The sequence below is a fragment of the Muscardinus avellanarius genome (genome assembly GCF_963383645.1).
Source record: "Muscardinus avellanarius genome assembly, chromosome: 7".
NCBI lineage: Eukaryota > Metazoa > Chordata > Mammalia > Rodentia > Gliridae > Muscardinus > Muscardinus avellanarius.
Genome location: NC_137793.1, coordinates 73,736,348 through 73,757,067, shown reverse-complemented (window position 1 = coordinate 73,757,067; position 20,720 = coordinate 73,736,348). Strand labels below are relative to the sequence as shown.

At 36.5% G+C, this 20,720-nt stretch overlaps 1 protein-coding gene across 3 annotated transcripts in view; it reads right to left on the bottom strand.

Annotated features, from left to right (window-relative positions):
- Positions 1–20,720, bottom strand: part of ESRRG (estrogen related receptor gamma) — a gene marked incomplete at both ends in the record, with an annotated part of 481,788 nt that overhangs the window by 217,191 nt on the left and 243,877 nt on the right. For 2 of the 3 annotated variants that reach the window (XM_080698936.1, XM_080698937.1), the window contains one exon: positions 13,668–13,723. The exons of the other annotated variant lie outside the window; for it this stretch is intronic. In XM_080698936.1, coding sequence (XP_080555062.1) covers positions 13,668–13,723 — 56 coding nt within the window. Of the gene's footprint in view, positions 1–13,667; positions 13,724–20,720 lie in introns of those variants that run through there. 3 annotated transcript variants of the gene reach the window in all.

Sequence of the window (20,720 nt, the reverse complement as noted above, 5' to 3'; positions counted from 1 at the left end):
TTTAAAAAAAAAAGGGGGGGGGATGACGTATTACCTGTAATACGTAATACCTGTAATACCTGTAATAAAATAACTTATTTTACTTATTTTATTTATTTTATTTATTTGGGGTTTATCTATTCAGGGAAAAACATAATTAAACATAACTAAATGCAAAAAATCTTAGAATACTCCAATCAATAATACTATTTAAAGGTGAAAAATGCAGTACATCGGATGGCTATCAACTTTTAATTTGTAAGCAAAGGTAGCATCTTTACAATATGAACCTGAAATCCTGGTGTAAGTTTAACCCAGGAGATTTTTGTTATATTTTACCCCTCCCTGCCTCCCAGATAGTCCTAGAAGGATTTTATCCATTAGTTTCGAGCTTCTAGTTTAAAGAAAGAGAAAATGAGAACATGTTCCTTCTCATGCCTCCTCTGCATCTAAACAGAGCCGTTTACATAGCCCATTGAACACTGTTTAGTAAACACGGAGTGCACAGGTCCAGAGTAGCTTCTGTCTTGAGTCCTGCAGTCCTTTTAAAAGCAAGGCAGGGGTTCTGTTTTTAGTACACACTTTGGTCCTGTGTTAATCCTGTTTTATGTTGTTCACACCTGCTGCTGACTAGCAGCCTGCTGATGGTCTGGGGCTCACGCTGCTCAGAGAAATCCCACTGACTGAGAAGCTGGACAAAAGCTACTACTGTACCAAGCTGGAAACAAAGTCGAATCGGGGTCTAGAATCCAGGATAGAAGACGTCACAAAACCCTGACTTTCTTTTTTGCAAATAAGGAACTGATGTCCCAAGTTGCCACTAATAAAAAAAAAAAAAATGTAATCAATTGCTCTTTTGCCACACACAGACTGAATTCACTGGACTATTTAAATTCCCGAGCTTTCTGACTTTTAGTAAAATTGATGCAAATACAGTAAAAAAAAAAAATTGTCATTCTAATCAGGTGTAACATGTGAGCTGTGACTCTGTGTCTTTACCAAAAGAATCTGTGTTTAAACATAATTATTAATTTAAAATATTCTAGGGCTCAGCTCTTTATTCATAGAACTTTCTATCCACAAGGCAGAGAACACTTACATCGTGTGCCATCAGTGGCCACAGTGTGGCCAGGGCAGAAACATTTATGCTAAGACTATTCGCCTCCCCTTTGCTCCTGTGCCCCCTGCTCTGCATGGATCTAATAGCAAATATCAAAAGGAATTATTTCTTTTTTGATCTTAGTACTAGCAATAAATCAAATTCAGTACCACAGACGAGGGGGAATGCACAACTAAGGAGAAACTCCAAGACAGACAGTGGGGCCAGTCATGGGCACGTGCTCAATCAGGTTCCAGTAATGATGCTGGCCCTCGTTTCAGAAACAAGATTAAGCTGTTCTGTGCTCATTCAGAGCGAAAAAAAAAAAAAAAAAAAAAAAAAAAAAAAACCTCAGTCCTGATGTGACCCCAAGTCAAGGTGCACTTTGTGCTGAAATTTCCCACCTTACCACCAGAGCTCCTCTTCCCTACCTGGAGACAGAGTCATTGTCTTCATAACTGGGAGCCAGCATCTGCCTTCAGGTGAGCACAGAAAGCTCCCACTGGACAGCACAGGACAGGGAAGGAGGAATGGTAGCTCCAGGATCATTTTATTACATCCCCTGAAGCCCATTTCCTGGCTTCAATGGCCAAGAAAGCATTGCAGGTGCTCCAGTGCCAACTTGGGGAGCGCTACATCAGCCCACTCCACAGCACTGACTACATTTAACTGAACACAGCTTTAGTCTTTCTCTGGGGAAGAGTACAAAAAGCACCAACTAGAATATGAAGTTTCTTTTAACAAATGAACATAAGCATGTCATATTTGGAGGTGCTAGCATTTCTCCCCAGTTTTCTTTTATGCTATTTACCCTTGGCCCAGGGGCTTTTTTGGGGGGTGAGTACTGTTTCCTGATAGGCTGAGGCTACTCTCTTATCTCTGCCAAGGTCTCGCTTCCGTCTTGCAGATGGAAACTGCACAGCTTCTCAGAGGCAGCTCAGCTCCCAAAGGACAGACACGGAGATAAATGCACACTTTCTTCAGTGTGTACAAGACACTGTACTTGGCATCATGCTAATGTTAAAGGAAAAGATAAAGTTGCTAAAAATGATATAGCAATATATTTGCTATAATTAGAGATGGAATTCATGTGTCTCCCATAATCTGATGCAGCCCTTGATAAAATAAAAACTAGTTGTCGCTTCCAATTTGGTTATGGAATATGAACAGTATAGAAATAAATTCAATTATTGGGTTGAATCATATGAAATTGCTGATATTTGACCATTTCTGACCTACAAAAAATGGCAACTTCATATGTTCTAACATAATATAATTAGAATCCCATTACCTTACTTTCATGCAAAAAAAAATATGATGTTTTGACAGTAATTCCATGATTCTAAACTTGATTTTTCTATTGATTTTTTTTCTCAGAAACCCCCCTCTCTAGTTTTGGAGAGATTCTTTTTTTTTTATAAGTTAGCATCAAAATGAGAGAATTTTTCTAATTATATTGTAAGACTTGAACCTGTGTTGGGGGGTGTAACTCAGTAGTAGGGCACTTGCCTAACATTGTGTAAGGCCCTGAATTCAACCCCTAGCACCACAAAAAATAAATTGAAAATTACTTGAACCTATTAAGTACACAGGCCCTAGTAGTCAAACTTTCCTTTCCAATGAGGTCTTACTAGTAAGAACCTTCACATATTCAGTGCAGTGGTTACAAGTTACTGCTCACCTTTTGGAGAGTCAACTCAATAATACCATATAATGTAGGAGCAAAGGCTTTTTCCAAGTGCCAAGGCTGCTCAGGATAGAATATGATAGAAAACCGTTTCCTTGGGGGCCTTGACTAAAGGACTGGAAACATGGATGGTTTTTATTTTTTCTCCCTAACGACTTTGTAAGCTTGCTCAGGACAGAATTATGTCAGTGTATCAGCCGTAGTAGCTGCTTTCAGATCAAATGATATTTAACGTTTTGCATGTCATACTGGCAACAAGAGGAACACCCTCGGATAAGGGGAAAAAAATAAACTGCGCTTGATCAAGGTATTCCACCTGCTGCTGCCTTCCAGCCTGTTCCTAAGCATGCCCACTTCTGAGAAAGTTAAGACCACCTTATTTTGATTATAGTGCTTTCCTCGGGCAGGAATTTTTATTTCAGTTTGAATCTTAAACCATTCCATTTCCAGTGATGCATTTTTATGTTTACAATTGACATCTTCATAAAAGAATGAAACCTTTGAGCGACAGCTCAAAAGCATGAAGGTTGCCTGCAGTAAGTCCTTAAATTATTTTACACCTAAATGGAGCCCAGTTGTTTTTAGTTAAAATTTAATAAACCTTAAACTGATGACCTTTCTTCCACAGAAGGCCCCGAGTTGCAAAAACGAACTTTCCAATGAAATATATTTTAAGGAACTCGTGCTGAACAAAGGGCTATTTAAAGCTGAACGCTTTGTCAATTTATCAGCTTGTGAACATTCTGTTCCCGAATTCCCCACTGCTGCTGAATGTATAGAGCGGTGGTTCCTTGCTTAATCGAATACTATTGATTCAAGTGTGTCACAGTGATCTCATTGAGAGTAATCAATAGTAATCCAAAATCAATCAATCTGCTCTTGCACTATCATTTATCAAATCTGAATACGCCAAATTATTTGTAGGCGTCAAATTACAAAGAAGAGAAAATCATAGAATTGAGGGAGGCAAGAGCAACACCAATACTCTCTTTTTCTTTAAGGGAGGTGCTTTAAAATGGAGTATTGTTTACACAAATACACTTATCTTCTTATTAAAGCATTCTAAATTTATAATTAATCTCATTCCACTCCTGGAAAAAAATAAATGTCTTTTAGAGGAGTTTGCTGGATCAGCACAATGACATAAACTCACTGATGCCCAAACTTACTTTACCGCAACACACCAGCGTTTTCTAAGTCTGATAAGCTAAGTTTCAAGGGCCTGTCACCCATTTTCTGGATAAACAAGGAGACTCAATTGACATAGGACATAACTGCATCTTCTCACATCAGAAATGATGCTTAAATAGAATTGGGGAGGAAAAAGCAAATGCCTAATTTCTCCAGAGAATGTACAACATAGATGTACCTGCTTATCAGAGATGCTGCTGTTGATGCTGAAGGTTCCTTTATCAACATATTCACCTGTAATTTAGTCAAGGTAATAAATCCTTCTATTCATTATAGAACACTCGAAAGCACCCCTCCTCTTTAGCTTGCATGAAAAAAGGCGCAGAGTGTCTAAAACATTTACTTTTGCTAATGTAAAAGTGTTGGCATTTTACCTCATTCCCGATAAGCTGGTGCCAGGAGAAGTGATTATTCTTTTCTTATTCAAAGCCTATCAGCATTTCGAAAAGCTCTCTCAATCTTATCAGGTGTATGAACAGCACTGTTACTGAAAACAGTTTGTTCTGCTCCTCTCTCTTTCTGCCAAGCTATCTGATAAACCCCCAACTAACTAACTGTATTTACACACAATCAAACATAAGTTGTATCTCGTATGCACTCTAGCCAGATTCCGGTTTGCCATAGGTTTTGCTGCTGTGACAGTAACTTAACAAAAATGTCAGCTGCAAGTATCCCCTGACTGACAACAAGCAAGAAAAAACTATAAAAGCACTCAACTAGAATGTATAACAAACAGAAACAAAAGAAAAACAAATATGGAAAGTTGAAGGCAATCTCATTGGAATTCACAGGGAAAATAAAGTGTACTGTATGTGCAAATATGGGTGAATATCACGCACTTACCTTTTTACCAAAGTAAATGATCCTTTAGCAAAACAGATTAATATCAACAAATTGAAAAGGAATAAATCACTGGGGTTGAAGAGTGGAAAGAGTTCAGGGAACTCTTTTAGAACCGAGCAGGCATAGCCCCACCATTTAGGTATGCTCTCTGTGGAGTCACAGAGATTCTATAACACAAGCAAAGGAAGACAATAGACAGTATCACCAAACTTACCCCATAAACTGAAGACAAGATAGAAAGCAAGGCTATCACATATGGTGACCACATTCTCAGGATAGATTTTCCAATCATTAAAACCCTCATAAATGTTCTAGACATTAAAGTTTTGTTCACTATAAGAAAATAAAGAAATAAAAAATACAATTTGAGTTTTTAACCTCGGATCATTTTTCTTACTCTTCAGACTTAACTGAATAGTTTAATCTAAAGGTATGAAAAAAATCATCATTCAGATTAATGTAAACAGATGATTCTTCTCCATTTCTATGAAAAACAATGCTTAAACCAGTTCATAGTCCATAGGAATTGGGAGACATCCCTCGTCTATGGGCAGTACGTTGGAGCATGAAAGACAATGACATTTCTAGAACATAAGGGAAATCTGAAATTTACTTGAATGACTAGGGAGCAATGAATTCCTGACCCTAGGAAAGAATTCTCTGCTGGAGCTTTTGTGCATAAATTGCCCATTTGTTCCTCACCTCCCTTTGCTGAATGGCTAGGAGAGAACAGGAAAAGGCGGCCACATGCTCCCACCTGAGCCCAACTCCTGATGCTGTCTAGACTCCAAGAACAGAGTGAGCCTTCCTTTAGATGTGCAGAGCAATAAGATGAATTAGCCAAGTGTGTAGTTCAGTACAATCAGCTGACGGCTGCTTTCCCATCTGTGACACTATGATCCCATGACTGATGAGGCAGGTCTCATTCAAGTCTATGGATAAAAGGGATGCTTCTGTCATTTCACAGGACCCAGCACCAACTGTATACAGTCACTGTCTCATAGGAAAAAGACAGGTTCTCATCAACCATATACACCTTTCTCTTCCTTTGATGATGAGCAGTGGGTTACAGTTAAACTAACCCTCCTTAAAATATCTGATCTATTTTAACAGATTAATGACCATAAAGACGTCATCATTATCATAGTCTATTTATGGAAAAATGAATGCAATTTAACATGCTCACCTTACATTTTTCGAGAAGTTAAAATACTACAATAATTTGAAATTATGAGGGGCAAAGGGTAATGAACCAAGCAACCTCACATTTTTTTTCTTATATAAGTGCCACAGCCTCCATAAATTTTTATGTGACCTGCTATGTTTGCTAATTTGGGATAAAATTTTGGATACATGAGTAATAGGCTTTTACAATTATTTTCAAAGCAAAGTGTATCCTTAAATTATTGCATATTAACTGCCTTGAAAAGTATACCTCACATGGTATGTAATAATAGGGAAGATAATATATTTAATAAGCCCTTTGTTTAAATTCTCAAAAGCCACTAAATATGAGTGAAATCTTTCTAGAGTAGATGTAAAAAGAATTATTGTTTGCCAAAATATTCTGATCAGAGAGGAAAAAATGTAGTACGTTCCTGCCTATTTTATGCACATAAATCCTTGATTTAGTTTTGATTCTTTTAAACTTCTTTCTTTTTTGGCATACCGAATAAGCCATACAAAAAGAAAGCACAAGATTTTTTTTTCCTTGCATAGAAAATATATGCAAAATACAGCAAAAAGGACGTTGTATGTTAAGAGTGGGTTGTCCACCTTAAGTATGTTTCACAAGTGAGAGCAACTGTGGTTTGAGGTTTACCAAGCCAGAGACTTTGTGTTAACAACCCATTTTATTTCCAAGGTGGGAGAAAGATTTGAATGAGCCCCAGTTATAGAAAACTCATTATTTTCTACGCTATTTGTATTCTTGCAGTTAGTTTTGGAAAAGTAAGAAAGCAAGCTGGTTTGCATTACACTTATACTAGCCATCGATCTCTGATATAATGTGAGAATTTATTAGGAGCTTCCCATTTTTAGTACCATCTTAACCAACTGTTTGAGGAGAAGGTGTTTGACGAAACAAAGTTCAACTGACGACTGACTGTTATATGCCTGACAGCCCTCAGTATGCCCAAAATTAATTTGTTTTCTTTGGCTAGGCAAGAACTGCCAAAGCATATTACACATAATGTGTACTTCCAATCAAAATGATGAAAAGTATATATCTGATTTTGTTTCACTATATATAGTGACACAATATTGCAATATAAGAAGGCACCAAGAAATGTTTATGACAAAAACTGCTTTTTATTAGTAAAATGGAAATTTACTTTCAAGTTATTTTTTCTTATAATGTAACCTAATTTTAAGTAGATTCCCCAGGAATCTTAACACTCTCACAAGTATTTAATATATTTTAAATACTATAAGCTAATATTTTTATTTGCTATATCTTATGAAGGGATTTCAGATAGCCATACATTGTATTTCTAATAGGTAGCACTGTGTTTTATTTATCTATAGTCAAATGCATATATGCCAGTATACTAAAATGGACTTTAATTGGCCAGTGAGGAGCCAATTTTTAAAAAAATATACTTTTTCTTTCATTGCTTTGCCTTGGTAGGTTACCAAATATACATGCATCGCTATAAATTAAAATGCCTTATAATTTGAAAAAATCCAAACATAAAAAGCAAGTCTCTTGCAAACATTTAAAAATACTTTTCAAAACTCATAAGAAGAAATGAATGTATGCATACATAGCTGTATAACACACAATATCTAACCTCTCTCAATTCAATGGTTTTGGATTATTGATTATAAAAACATTTGGAAAATACTAAGAAATATTGTTCAAACTAGAGTAAGAGAAATATCTGGCACTTCTGGAAAGACAAAATAGGAAAGATTTGTTTCTTAAAAGTGAATGGACATTATTTTTCATTATTTAAGGTTTCCTAGATTTAGAAAGAATAAACCTAACATGAACTTGAATAAGGATAAAAGTCCAAGTAAATCCTTCAAAAGACAGAAGCCTGTCACTTGCCACCCTCAGATAATAAGGAGGCTAACTTTGATCTGATGGATTGGTATAAAGAAGCAGTAACCAAGATTTTGTCTTTTGACACAATAGCAGTAAATTTGTTAAAGTATTCTTTAAACAAATAAAGGCAGGAGGTGAACTTAGGAATTTAAACAAGAATATGAATAAGGACAAGAATTAGAAGAATAGAAAGAATAATTCTGTATTTTCTTTGAACACTCATCCAGACTTACTATAGTAAAAATCATAGACCTATAAACTTACCTCTTACAATAAAATTAAATCATTCTGAAATCTGTGATATATCTTTTAAAAATATAATCGATAGTTATTAATTTTATATATAGATGCTTTTTGAAAAAATAAGCAAATGGCATATTTATTTAGCGTAAATAAATCAAATTCATGTTTTGCATTTTTGAATGCTATCATGCTTTGCATTAAGATATATTTGTCAGGCCCAACTGTATAAGAAAAGATGTGGCCAAGAGCTATTTCAAATTATTTTCTTGGATATGGGCCTAACCCATTAAATTATGCACTTAATATCAGTATTTTATTTCCTATTTTACAAATCATTTATGATTACTAAGTACTGAATACATGAATACAAATAATTTTAATTTTTTAAAAAATCAGAAACAATTTTATTTACTAGGTTACCTGTTACCTGTCTAATACACAGTAGTTAAATCGATTCAGTGTTAATCACACTTGGTAAATATCTGAAATAGGAATTCCAGGTTAAAATCACGCTTGGCAAGTTTAGCTGACAGCCAGCTGATTAGCATAGCACTCGAGATCTACTTAATTACACAAATACACATGGACAATCTGAGCATACCTACATTCTACATATATCCTTTTCCCCCTTATATGCATATTTCACATACATGCTCTACATGGATCAACTGCTTTGAATTTTAAAGTATCATATGTGCATTTACTTATTAATAATAGCGTAGATGATGCATACCCACCTTTATATGACTATGGAAATAATAATCAACGGCTGAACATTGAAAATCCAGTAAGATTGTCAAGCGGCAGTGCTTGGTGTCAACCATGCACTATCAAATATACACGTAAGTATGATTGGAGAAAGAGAGGCTAAATATTTCACTGTCAGAGAATGCAAAGAACTGCAATTCATTTCTATCTCATGTGCTTTAGGACAATGACAATTTAATACAATGCCAGTGGATGCAAAAGAGATAAAAACAGAACAAACTGGACCAATGTAATCAAAGATTTTCTCCAGAGAGCTGGTTAGGGCTAAAGATCATATGCACTTATAACAGACCAACACTGTATTGTTTCTCCATCCCTTGAATTTGCTATGAAGTAAAGCTTATATGCTGCAATGATTTTAAAGTTCCTTTGCAATCCCACAAATTCTCTCCTCCTTTTCCTAACTGCTTGATATGTGATTCTAGAAAGTTTATTTGCTATTAATTGGTTTAATAAAAATCATCGCTATTAATTGCTACTTGTATGAAAGTATCAGTCACACACGTGCATTTTGATTTCTTTCTTGAAATAACAGAAATGAAAACCCTTCAGTGCTGAACATCACTTCGCAAGTAAAACAAAAAAAATTTTTGTTTAGTCACCGGATGAAAACAAATGTTGAGGAATTTTTCACAAGTGATGTAGATTTGAGATTGGGCATTGTGCCTACCTTCCAAAAGAACCATCTCTTCTTTGTCTGTAATTCTGGCAGGAGTAAGGTATTGTGAAAGTATTGTTAAATAGAATCATAGAGAAGTTAGCTGCCCTCTTTGATGAATAGCACCAGGTATCTAAAATTAATTGCAAAAGTGCGGCCCGGCTAATGAGATGGTCCTTATCTTTTCTCAGCACAGGAAGCACAAGTATTTTTCTGCTGGCTCGATATTTTACAAAAATGCCAAAACTGTTGTTAACTAAATAAAACCTAACTATAAAACCTCAAAGACACAAATCAACATAAATTCTAATATCTGGAAATATTTGAGTTAAAACTGATCACCTACATCATTTCCTTTTCAAGCTTTAATTTCACATCATTTTACTTTGAAAAGAGCAACAAAAAATATTTTCTCCCATTTGCATTTTTTAAGAGCTAAATTACAATTCAGTCTTCATGATATGGTCAATATATATTACAGGCCAGATTAAATCAAAGAAGCATATCAAAGGCCGCCAAGTTAGAATTGATATGTGTATATATATATATATATACATACACATTAAATATATATATATATATATATATATATATATATATATATATATATAACAATGATATCTCATTGGGAGAAAAAAACACCAGAAAAATGATCATCCATGCAAGAGAATTAATGGATATCCACTAGGGCTTTGCTAATAACATGGGTTAATTACCGCTGCAACACTCTAGGCTCAGTAAATAAAGCAGCAGTGCCATAAACACATTAAGATGAGAAACCATCACTATAAGAAGAACCAGCCAGCACCCTTGCCTCTACCCAGGAAACGAAAAGCTGTTTTCCAAGTGTGTGTGGAAAAGGAGGATTTTTAAATTTGCCACTCAATGTGTCTAGGGTAATACGTAAACACCTCAACAAAGGGCTAGGGAGACCTAGGTGCCCACCACTTACCACTCCATTCAACATTCATTCTATTAACTCAGGAACACTTTTTACTGCTCACTTTCAGGAGGAAAAAAAAACACCCTATGTTACATAATACACATCATTTGGCTAGTTCAAACTATATATAGTTTGGGACACATATTGTGATTATTGAATTCTTGGAAAAATAGAATTGCTCGGTTCGGTTTAGTGATAGAATGTGCAAGATTATGAGATTCTGCAGCTCAGGAAAGCTCACCCCTAATTGGTGCCGGTTGTCACTTCCAGTAATTTACAGAGAAATCATCTGAAAACCCCACCTTCCCCACCTACCTTTAAGGCTGCAGGTGTTTCCAACAGATACAGAAAGAAGAAACAGGAAGAAAAGCAGTACGAGCTCCAAGTCTGGAGTTTAAGTATTCTTTCTCAGAAAAAATAAATTTAAAGTGTCCATTCATAGTTCTCAAATCGTACCACATCTCTGTGTGACTTGGGCAGGCTCCTATCTTTCCTTAAAAGAGAAGTGTCCACTGTGGTTTAGGCTGTCTTGTAAATTTTTCTTTCCTGTCTGTATTTATCCCTTATATTTTGACTTGATAAGATCACTGTCGGATAGTTGTATTTCAATTTACTTTAGGTTTTAATAACAAGGGTGGAGGCAGAGGGGCAAAAGCAATCAAAACCCTGAAACAGAAAGAGTGATTCATACAAAATAAAACTTGCGCAGCTCCGAGCAGGAATCTGAAAACCCTGAACTGTTAAACGTTGCATGTCTGGATTTCAATGATCAGGCTGAAATTTACTAAGCTGTTCTCTCCTCGCCTTGTCTGTTTTGGAGTGTTTCAATTGCCTTTCCTTCTCCCAACAGCTGTGACAACTGTTAAAACAGTCAGTAAAATTAAGTCCGCTCTATAATCCTGTAGTCAATGTTACATTTTAATCAGAGGTTGAAAGGGATTCATGTGATGAGCACACTCATTTAGAATGATTAGACAGACACATATGTCAAAATGAGCAGATATATTATTTTCATCTATTTATGCTATCAGCTATTACTGCTATTAAATGTGAAACAAGCTTTCAAGTGTTATGTTCTTTAATGTACTGGCACATTTCCTAAAATAAAAAAAGATACAGAGTTAGAGGCTAACATTTTAAGCCCTCTTAATGGTGGTCAATAAATTATCTGAATCTTTTTAACAGCCTCCAGTGCAGAAATTGTCCACTATTTTCCCCCTGAAACTGCATAACTCTGGTTTCATTTCTATGTATACACACACGTGATGGGGTTTAACCCAGCACAATTACTATGAATATTAATAGCATGTATAAATTCTGTGGTTTATTAATTGAGACAGAGAGGCAGATGCGTTGCTTAGCATTGTATCTTTCTGTCTGTCCAGTGAACCACGTAACCATCAGAACTGCATCCAGACAATAAATCCGTATTTTTAAAAGATGACTTTTAATTGAACCAAAAAGAAAGCTAGTTTGAATCTTGCGCCAAAGCCAAAAGGACATGTGCCCTGATTTCATTTAAACGTATCTGCTTTAAGAGGCTTATCTAAACTAATTATTCAAATTAGCTATAAGAAGTTAAATTCAAGGAAACTACTTTAAAAGGGACCCGCTGGGGGATTTTTAAAGTTTTTGTTTATTTATTTATAGGAGAAAGTTGAAAATCTGGCTGAGCTTGGATGAGGTATTCCTCCTGACTCGAAGACATTTTAAAATTCTCCAGCTCTACAAGCCCCAGGTGCACTAACCTTCCAAGTACACTGGAGTGGGCAGTTCTACCTTTGTTTATTTTTCATTTTTTTTCCGCTCATTTTAAGAATGTTTTCTTCACTGGTCAGTTTCAATCAGATGTAACGCAGTCTTATAGTCTCAGTTCCTGCTAAATTAATCTCTTGGCTACTATCCTTCCACCCCCATGTGAGTGTGGATATGGATATGTGGGTGTGTGTATGAGTGTGTATATATTTACACACACACACTCACACTCAAAATGCACAAGCAGTCCTGACACTGCAAGTCACTTTTCATCTCTCACTTAATTACAGAGCCATGCAATATGCAATCACTAAGGACAGCTAGTGGACAGCCACCTATAATGCACTGCCTCATCCTCAAGACTTTTAATATTTTCTTCTCAATCTATAGAGATAAATGTTTGCCAAGAGCACTCTTTTCAGAATTTTAACAGTTGCTATCACTATAATGTGAAAGCAACACAGTATAACTGACTCAACAGAAAGAAAAACCAGTGACAGTCACCGTGATACACTAATATTTTATCCTAAGAGTGGGTTGAAATTAAGTTTATGACCTACTCATTTACACAAGAATGCCTAATTTACTTCCCCTACCCCACTCACTCCCCCCCTCTGACTTTAGTAAGCTAAATATATATTCTATGTGCATAAACATATTTATAAATAAAAAATAACTGCATATAAGACTGAAAGTACTTTTTTTTTTCTGTTTTCTGGGCACAATGCATGAAATACTTCCACAGTCTAAGCATTGTCTATTTAAAGGGGAGATTTTAAAAGTCACTACTGTTTCTTCTTTAGTTTTTCACCCCCTTAAATATTTATAACGTGTGAAAATCTCATGTTACTTAATGGACTGATTTGTCAGTTAAGTGCTGACTTAATGCTAACCATGCAAATAACATTATTCTAGCTCCGAACTGCACAGGGCTAGTTTTTTAAATTGTTCTCTGAAGGAGAATTAGTAAATGTGCAATCTTGCCTCTAACTCTGCCCGGTAAGAAATGACAGGGAGCTGAAAATATCTGTCAAACTGCAAATACATAAGAGGCACTCAATAGTATAAATCATTTTGAATATTGTATTTTAAAACATCTTTCCTTGGGAAAATGGGTCCTAGTAAAAGATGCATTTTAACAGTTCACTAAGCATTTGTGCCAAGTGCCTATTCTTAGCACCTGAATAAGAAGTGACTGTCACACAGCTGTTTTACTGACAGTCACTGAGCTTTGCCTCAAAGGTAACATTGTAGTAAGAGAACAATTCTCGACTTACGGAATTAGGAGATCACCCTCAATACAAAAGGCACGAGACAGACACCAACAAGCCCTAGTGCACACAAAATACCCCGGGCAGTACCTGAACCAGTGTTCAAAGACCCACTCTGTCCACCCCCCCGCACACGCACCCCCGACGCCGAGTTTGAAAAAGGAAAGGAAAAGGTACCTACTCTTCTTCGTAGTGCAGGGAAAAAGATTCCGGAAGGCAAAGTTCTACCGAATCCATGTGCGACCGGCAACCATTATTTGTGCACCCCAGCTATAAATCAAAGTTTCCTTGACCGAGCACAGAGCAATTAACGCAAATGTTCTCCTGGTGACAAGCCTACAGGCACAGCCAGTTGGGACCAAAGCTCTCACACTCTCCTAATCAAGGACTTAGAGCCCCGATTGGAGCTTATTAATATGAAGTAGGGCTTTACATATGCAGTCCCACCGGCCCAGGCGCGCAGCCGATTGGGGGGCCTCTGCCCAATCAGGAGGGAGGCGACGGGAGGCTGCGGAGCCAGCCAGGCAGGTAGGCAGGGTGCCTGCCGGAGCGGGCTGAGGGCTGAGTGGGCAGAGAGCGAGCTGACGGGAAGGGGAGCGCTCCCCATAGATCCGGGTTGGGGTGGGGTTTTTGTTGTGGTGTTTTTTTTTTTTTTTCTTTTTTCTTTCCTTTGGCTTCTTTTCTTTCTTTCTTTCTTTTTCTTTCTTTCTTGAGAAGCTACAAAAGAAACATAACTAACTTAACTCTCAAAACACTGGAGGGATTTGCCTTTGGTTTTCTAACCTAAGATCTATTTTGCTTTGGAAAGAAGAACTCAGGCAGACTCTCTCAGTTAATGTGGGGAAGGACTCTGCGCAAGGTAGAGAATTAAGTTTGTCCTGCGGTTGTCTGTGTCTTATTCCAGCGCGGGGAGGGGGGCTGGGGGGTGCTGCTTTTGATAATATACTTTCTCATTTATTTCTAACCATACCTTTTCCTGCTGTCCTGAAGTATGATGGGCGTTTGAAAAATAAAAGCCATTCTTCTAAAGTGTTCTAGCATTTTAACTGGGATCCTTGTCTCACGTAGGATTTCAGAGAATGTCCATGCAAATTCTATGTGTAAACATTTCTATACCTGCTCCTGGCATGTGTGTTTCTGTGTTTCTTCTCTCTCTCTCTCTCTCTCTCTCTCTCTCTCTCTCTCTCTCTCTCTCTCTCTCTCTCTCACACACACACACACACACACACACACACACACACGATATGATATATATCATAGCCTTTCAAACAAAGGTAAGCAACTGCAGGACAAACTGGCTTCACCGGTCTGGAAAGGGAGACTGAGGGTTCGAGGGTCAATAGTAGACTAAATGTATCTCAGTGCATTTTGACAAAATAAAGGCTGCAGTTCCTGTAGTCAGAGGATCACTGCACAGTACACTAAAAAATGTTCTTACTTACTTATATATCTATTTCAATATAAGCTTTTAAACCAGGAGACATATACTAATATCCATGATTTTACCCAAAATATTCAGCTTTCAAATAATATAGAACCAACATTGTTTCTATAAATAATGCACGCTACAGGCTTTTAAAATCCACCCACAGAAACAATTTGTAAGTCATCATAGAGCTTAGTCACTGTAAGAGTTTCAGACAGATAATAATTTATAAAACTATGAGTTGTCAACCAAAAGCGTGAAAAGAAACAAAAGCATTTAAGAGGAAAACAGTGCCTCTCTCTTATAATTGTGTATATCATGTTTTTAATTTCCATATAACAGAGTATGCTCAGGTTCTATTTTAAACCATAGGATTTTATGTACTAGCAAATGTACATTGAAATAGACACCAACTATTTATAGCAAAGAGATAAGTGCTACCTTATGGAGAGTAGAAGACCCGAAATTCTGATATAATTCAGCGCCACCACTTACCAACCTTTTGCGTCTTAAGTCTTCCATGGTGGAAATAGTATAAGCTTCAAGATCAAAATAAATCAGTTCAGATATTCTGCATGTGTTAAATTCACTAAATCAGAACTCAACTCTCAACCCTCTCAAATTTTCTACGCCTTTAAAAAAACATAAAACTAAAATAGAACAGCCACATTAGAATTCAGAATATAAAAATGACAGACATGATTTGGTCCCCCCACAGGGGGAAAAAAAAAGCAATTCCTTTGCCATGTATTTAGCTATATCTTAAATTTGGGACTGACTCCTTTTTATTTGTGGTCTAGAAACACAAGTTTCTAGATCAGAACTCACATAGCCAAAAAAATAAAAAAAAAACTATGCTTGAGAATACTGTATAAAAGCAGGTAGTAAAAGCTTAATTACCAGTGGCATTATGCTGTCTATATTGTTAAATGTGAACTCTGCAATTAAGATGTAAATTTGGTTGTGAGCAGTGAATTAAAAGAGCTTTGAGATGTAGAAGAAAATCCAAGCATTCTGTAGACACCCCGGGGGGAAAAAAAGATTTGTCTGTTCAATCTAAAATGAGACGTGTAATCAGTTTACAATTTAAAAAATAAATAAAAGGACATTTTGCAAAGAAACATGATTTTTTTCTAAAATACAATCAAAGAAGTGTAGAAGCTAATACTGTATCAGAAAGACTGAAAAACATCTTTGGTTCATAAGATTAGCATCTTGATTTCTGAATAAACTAAAATTCTAAAGGTATTAATAAATTCAACTGTAAAAAAGATTTATCGCCCCCCAAGTTTACTTCTTATTTTAATCAGGAATATTTATACTAAAAAATCAAAATTGTTTAGTGTACTCAATGCATATAATATCCTCAATGAATGCATCCCAATTTTACACTCGCAGAGAGTCCTACACTATATTCCATTTCTTTGCATTATCATTCTGTAACAGAACCAGTTTATTACTCCTGTGAAATGGCTTTTTTAAAGACAAGATTCATAGTCAATTCTTTACTGGTGGATCTTAAGTCACCACATTGCCTAGAAGTGAGCTTTTATTTCCCGGATTTTTCTTATTTTCCTTTGGACACTTATTTGCTCTATTTAGGAACCACTGGGTTACTCTGAGGTAGATTTTAAAACATTTTTAGACTCACATTCATGTGTCAGTTTATCTCCTGTGCCCACAGAGATACATGTACAACAGGCATAGAATCAGCCCCCTGATTTCTCACTAACCATATTTCTTGTTTTCAAAACGCAGTGTTCACTGAGCTGACTGCTTTGTGAATGACCAGGGATGTACTAGGTGTGTAGGGGTGAATATGTTCCCCTTGGGACCCAGGTGTCACCTGTACAAGTCAAAGACCTAAGATTCCACTTGAATCCACTTCAGTCAGTTTAAAATAATATCTATTGCACTAAACTTGTAAAAGAACTTCCAAAACACACGGCTCAAGACATCCACAAAGCCTTCCCCTGTCACATAGTTTTCTCACTTGGAAAGAAAAGAGAATAAGATAATCATAGAAAATGAGCACCCATGAGTAATAGTGAACACACACTTTCAAGAATCTCAATTATAAAGGATTGGAGAGGAAAAGATAAACAGCCTAGAATAAGCACACACTATTGATCAGTCCCTTCACTTCACGATCTTACCACAAGGAGTCTACCCAAATCAGGAAAAACTGAGCCAAACAAAAGCCCCTCTCCTGGCTGCTCCACAGAAATATAAATACATTAGTTAGTGTCAGTCTATTACGCATCAGGCCCTGGGTCTGGGCATAGTTTTTATCTCTTCTTCCTTAAGCAATTCAGTCAATAGTATCCAAACAACTTTATCTCCATCTAAGGCTTAGAGACCAAGCAGAGAATATACTTAATTTCCATTTGAAAGTATAGAATGACAAGAAGCAAAACTCAGGTAGAAACAAAAGGTAGATTCCTATGGGTTGCGCAAACCACATATTTTACTACATTTTAGTCAGAACTATTTTCTAAGATATTCTAACAATGAATTCCTATGTTGGTAAAAGGCGAGAAGAAATGCAGTCTTGTTCTTGTTGTATCCTAATAATTATTTTTAGTTCTCACCTTCCTTCTCTTTTCTGCAAACTAACAGGGAAATCCATATTTAAATATTTAAAATTCATCATTGTTATTTTGGAACAGATTTTCATTTTCTATTTCACATTTGCCATTCGTAGGTAATGCAAACAGACAAGGCATCAGATATCTAGATTTTTCAAATCGTCGTGCAATCTACCTTCACAGATATTTTCTCAAGATCATAAACCTTTGAAAAACTGTTCAGCTTTGTGAACCATTTTCTCTGCTGTCTTTGATGTATCATGTATGATATAATATATAATAAAAAAAAAGCAAACCAAGACTATTACAAACCAATGTCTTTACCTCCAAAAGGAAGCCCACAGTGAACATCCCTGAGAAAAGAAAATCAAATGACAATCAAGGAGGCCTAGACACCAACTCTCTTCCATCTCCTCCAGAGCTGTGTGGCCTCGAACAGGTCCCCTTACTTACTTGTCCCCGTCTTCCCTCATCTGTGGATTGGGATTTCTATTGTACTATGCACATGTTTAAGAACACACCTTTCCCACCCAGCACATGTAGACTTCCCTGGAAGTCAGGATGACTACTTTATATTACTATCAAACCTCTATCAATTCATCATACCTCATTTTCTGTTGCCTTTCATTTCTAGGGCACAGGCTTTGATATTTAAATTATTGTCTCGATTGGCAAGAAGCAATCATTCCTGCAGAAAGTGATATCTTGCACAGAAGCACTAATAAAAACCCTTCCTTCTGACAAACCTCTTGTCCTATAAATCTATCCCATTCCCAAATTATGGAGTCTATTTTAAAAAGGATCATTCTCTGGGGAGCAATTGTGCCACCTCTGTAACACACCGAACTCTTTTTCTAATGTTTCTGTGAAAGTACTCGTTAGAAGGGGGGAGAAAAAAAATAAAATTATGGGAGAGAGAGAAACAAATACAGGCTTTTTGGTTTCTGTTTAATTCAATTTCACTTTTTCAAGCTAATAATACACATGGTAAAATGTCAGTAAAAACTAAATTATAAACTATATTAGCTACAATAGTAAAACTGACTTTAGTTATGTTGTATTTCAAACATACTTGGCCTGGTAAAAATCCATTTGATAGTATTCTACAAGCTTCCTATAATCGGCCTGGCATGTATTTACAGAGAACTAGTTAACTCTTCAAGATTATATGTTAATAAATGAGTTGCAGTTATATTCTTTCCTGAATGTTAAGCACCAAGAGCTAAATGCAGAAAACATTCAAGGTCAATGTCCCGTTTTAGACCTTTTCAGGCAGCTGTAATATTATGATAATCATGCTTAAAATATTCCTATAGAAAGAGTAAATTAGCCTTTTCACTTGAAAGATGATTATGATAAACAATAAACCAGAGAGAGGACAAAATCCCTATTTTTAAAAGCCATAAATTGTTGACTCAATCATGTGTGTGATAGTGTTGTCCAAATTAAAGGGTAGCTTAGCTCTAAAAGAAAGGGGGTGGTGGTGAGACAGAAGAAAGGGGAAGTGGGGCCAACAGGACAGATTTCAGAATCAGCAATATATATAGGTATGGTGGTGCATGCCTGTAATCCCAGTACTTGGAAAACTGAGACCAGAGGATCACAGGTTCGAGGACAGCCTCAGCAAGTAGTGAAACTTTCATCAACCTAGTGAGACCCTGTTTCCAAAATCAAAATAAAACAGGGCTTGGGGCATGTATTCAGAGGTAGAACGCTCCTGAGTTCAGTCCCCAACACACCATATACACACACACACACACACACACACACACACACACACACACGAATCAGCAACACATGGTTTGATACCAGTTAAATGATTAAGTTATTCACCCAAACCACTCTATTAAACATAAATATATTTAAAGATATATATATATATATATATATATCCATGAAACATTAAAAAAAACACAAAGTACTTTTTTCTGATGTGTATAAATGTTCAACAAAATTTGAGAATTATTTTACTGCTTCCTTTTACCCTTTTGTCCAGATTTTCAAAAGACTAGTTAAAGAGTGAGGTACTAACATTTGGTGTGTATTTAAACAGGTTTAAAGAGCTTATTGCAATTTTTAAATGTTAGGATGGACATTTTTTTTTCTCCATACTAAGAATGGAACCCAGGGGTATTTCACTACTGTGTTACATCCCCAGCTAAATAACAAAGTATTCATTATCCCCAAATAAATTATAAATAAAATAATAAATAAATTTAATATTATCCCCAAATAAATAATAAATTATTTATTTATTGAAGTGGGTCTTGCTAAGTTGCCGTGGCTGGCCTGGAACTTGTGATCCTCCTGCCTCAGACTTAAGAGTAGCTAGGATTACAGGTATGTGCCACCATGCCCAGCTGAAGTGACATACTTCTAAGGTTCCATTTTATAAATGATAAAAATTAGTTTCCTCCAGCCAAAGTTAATTGGTGTGTGTGTGTGTGTGTGTGTGTGTGTGTGTGTGTGTGTGTGTGTGATATACCTTAGAAGGCAGGAAAATGTAAAAGGCCATACAGGAAGGGGCCATAGTCAGTTTTGAGGCAGGCCAGGGACTCAGATTACCTGGGGTGAGGCTTTGTCTAGAACCACTTCACTCAACGAAGTCTCAGTTTCCTCAAATATTAATTTTGAATAAAGAGAACAATCTGTTGAATTGTTAAGATGATTAAACCAATTTAGCACAAAGTGTGGGCCTGGTTTGGGGTTGGGGATCATGTGAGCCACTGAGCCAAGTCCTTTGTGGTTTGGGCCAGTTGTCCTGGGCTAATAATTTACGGTGGCCCTCTCCATCTCTAACAAGGAGTTCAAGGTACTTAATACCAAGAAGAAAATAAAGTATAAGTATCCCCCCTACCGCCCGCCCCCATAAAAATACTTCTTTTACCATCTATAAGATGTTATGAATTGCTTGCTACACTGTTACATACACACTGGCTCCATGTGATGAGATGGGACAATGAAAGGTTTTTCCCTGAAAGCCACTGTTATTTTTGATGAGGATGACAGACTTGGGGCAGTTAACCGATTCTGCTGGCTCTCCAGAGAATTCAATTGTGCATTGTTTCCCAGAAGAGAAATTCTTCCTACTCCTTTTCTCTTCCTTTAAGACACTTCTTCCACATACCTCTACCATAGCAGTTCAGTCAATAATGCTGCTGATTTTATTACTATCCCTAGCACCAGCTCATTCACCCAGGACCTCTTTTGATCAGATATC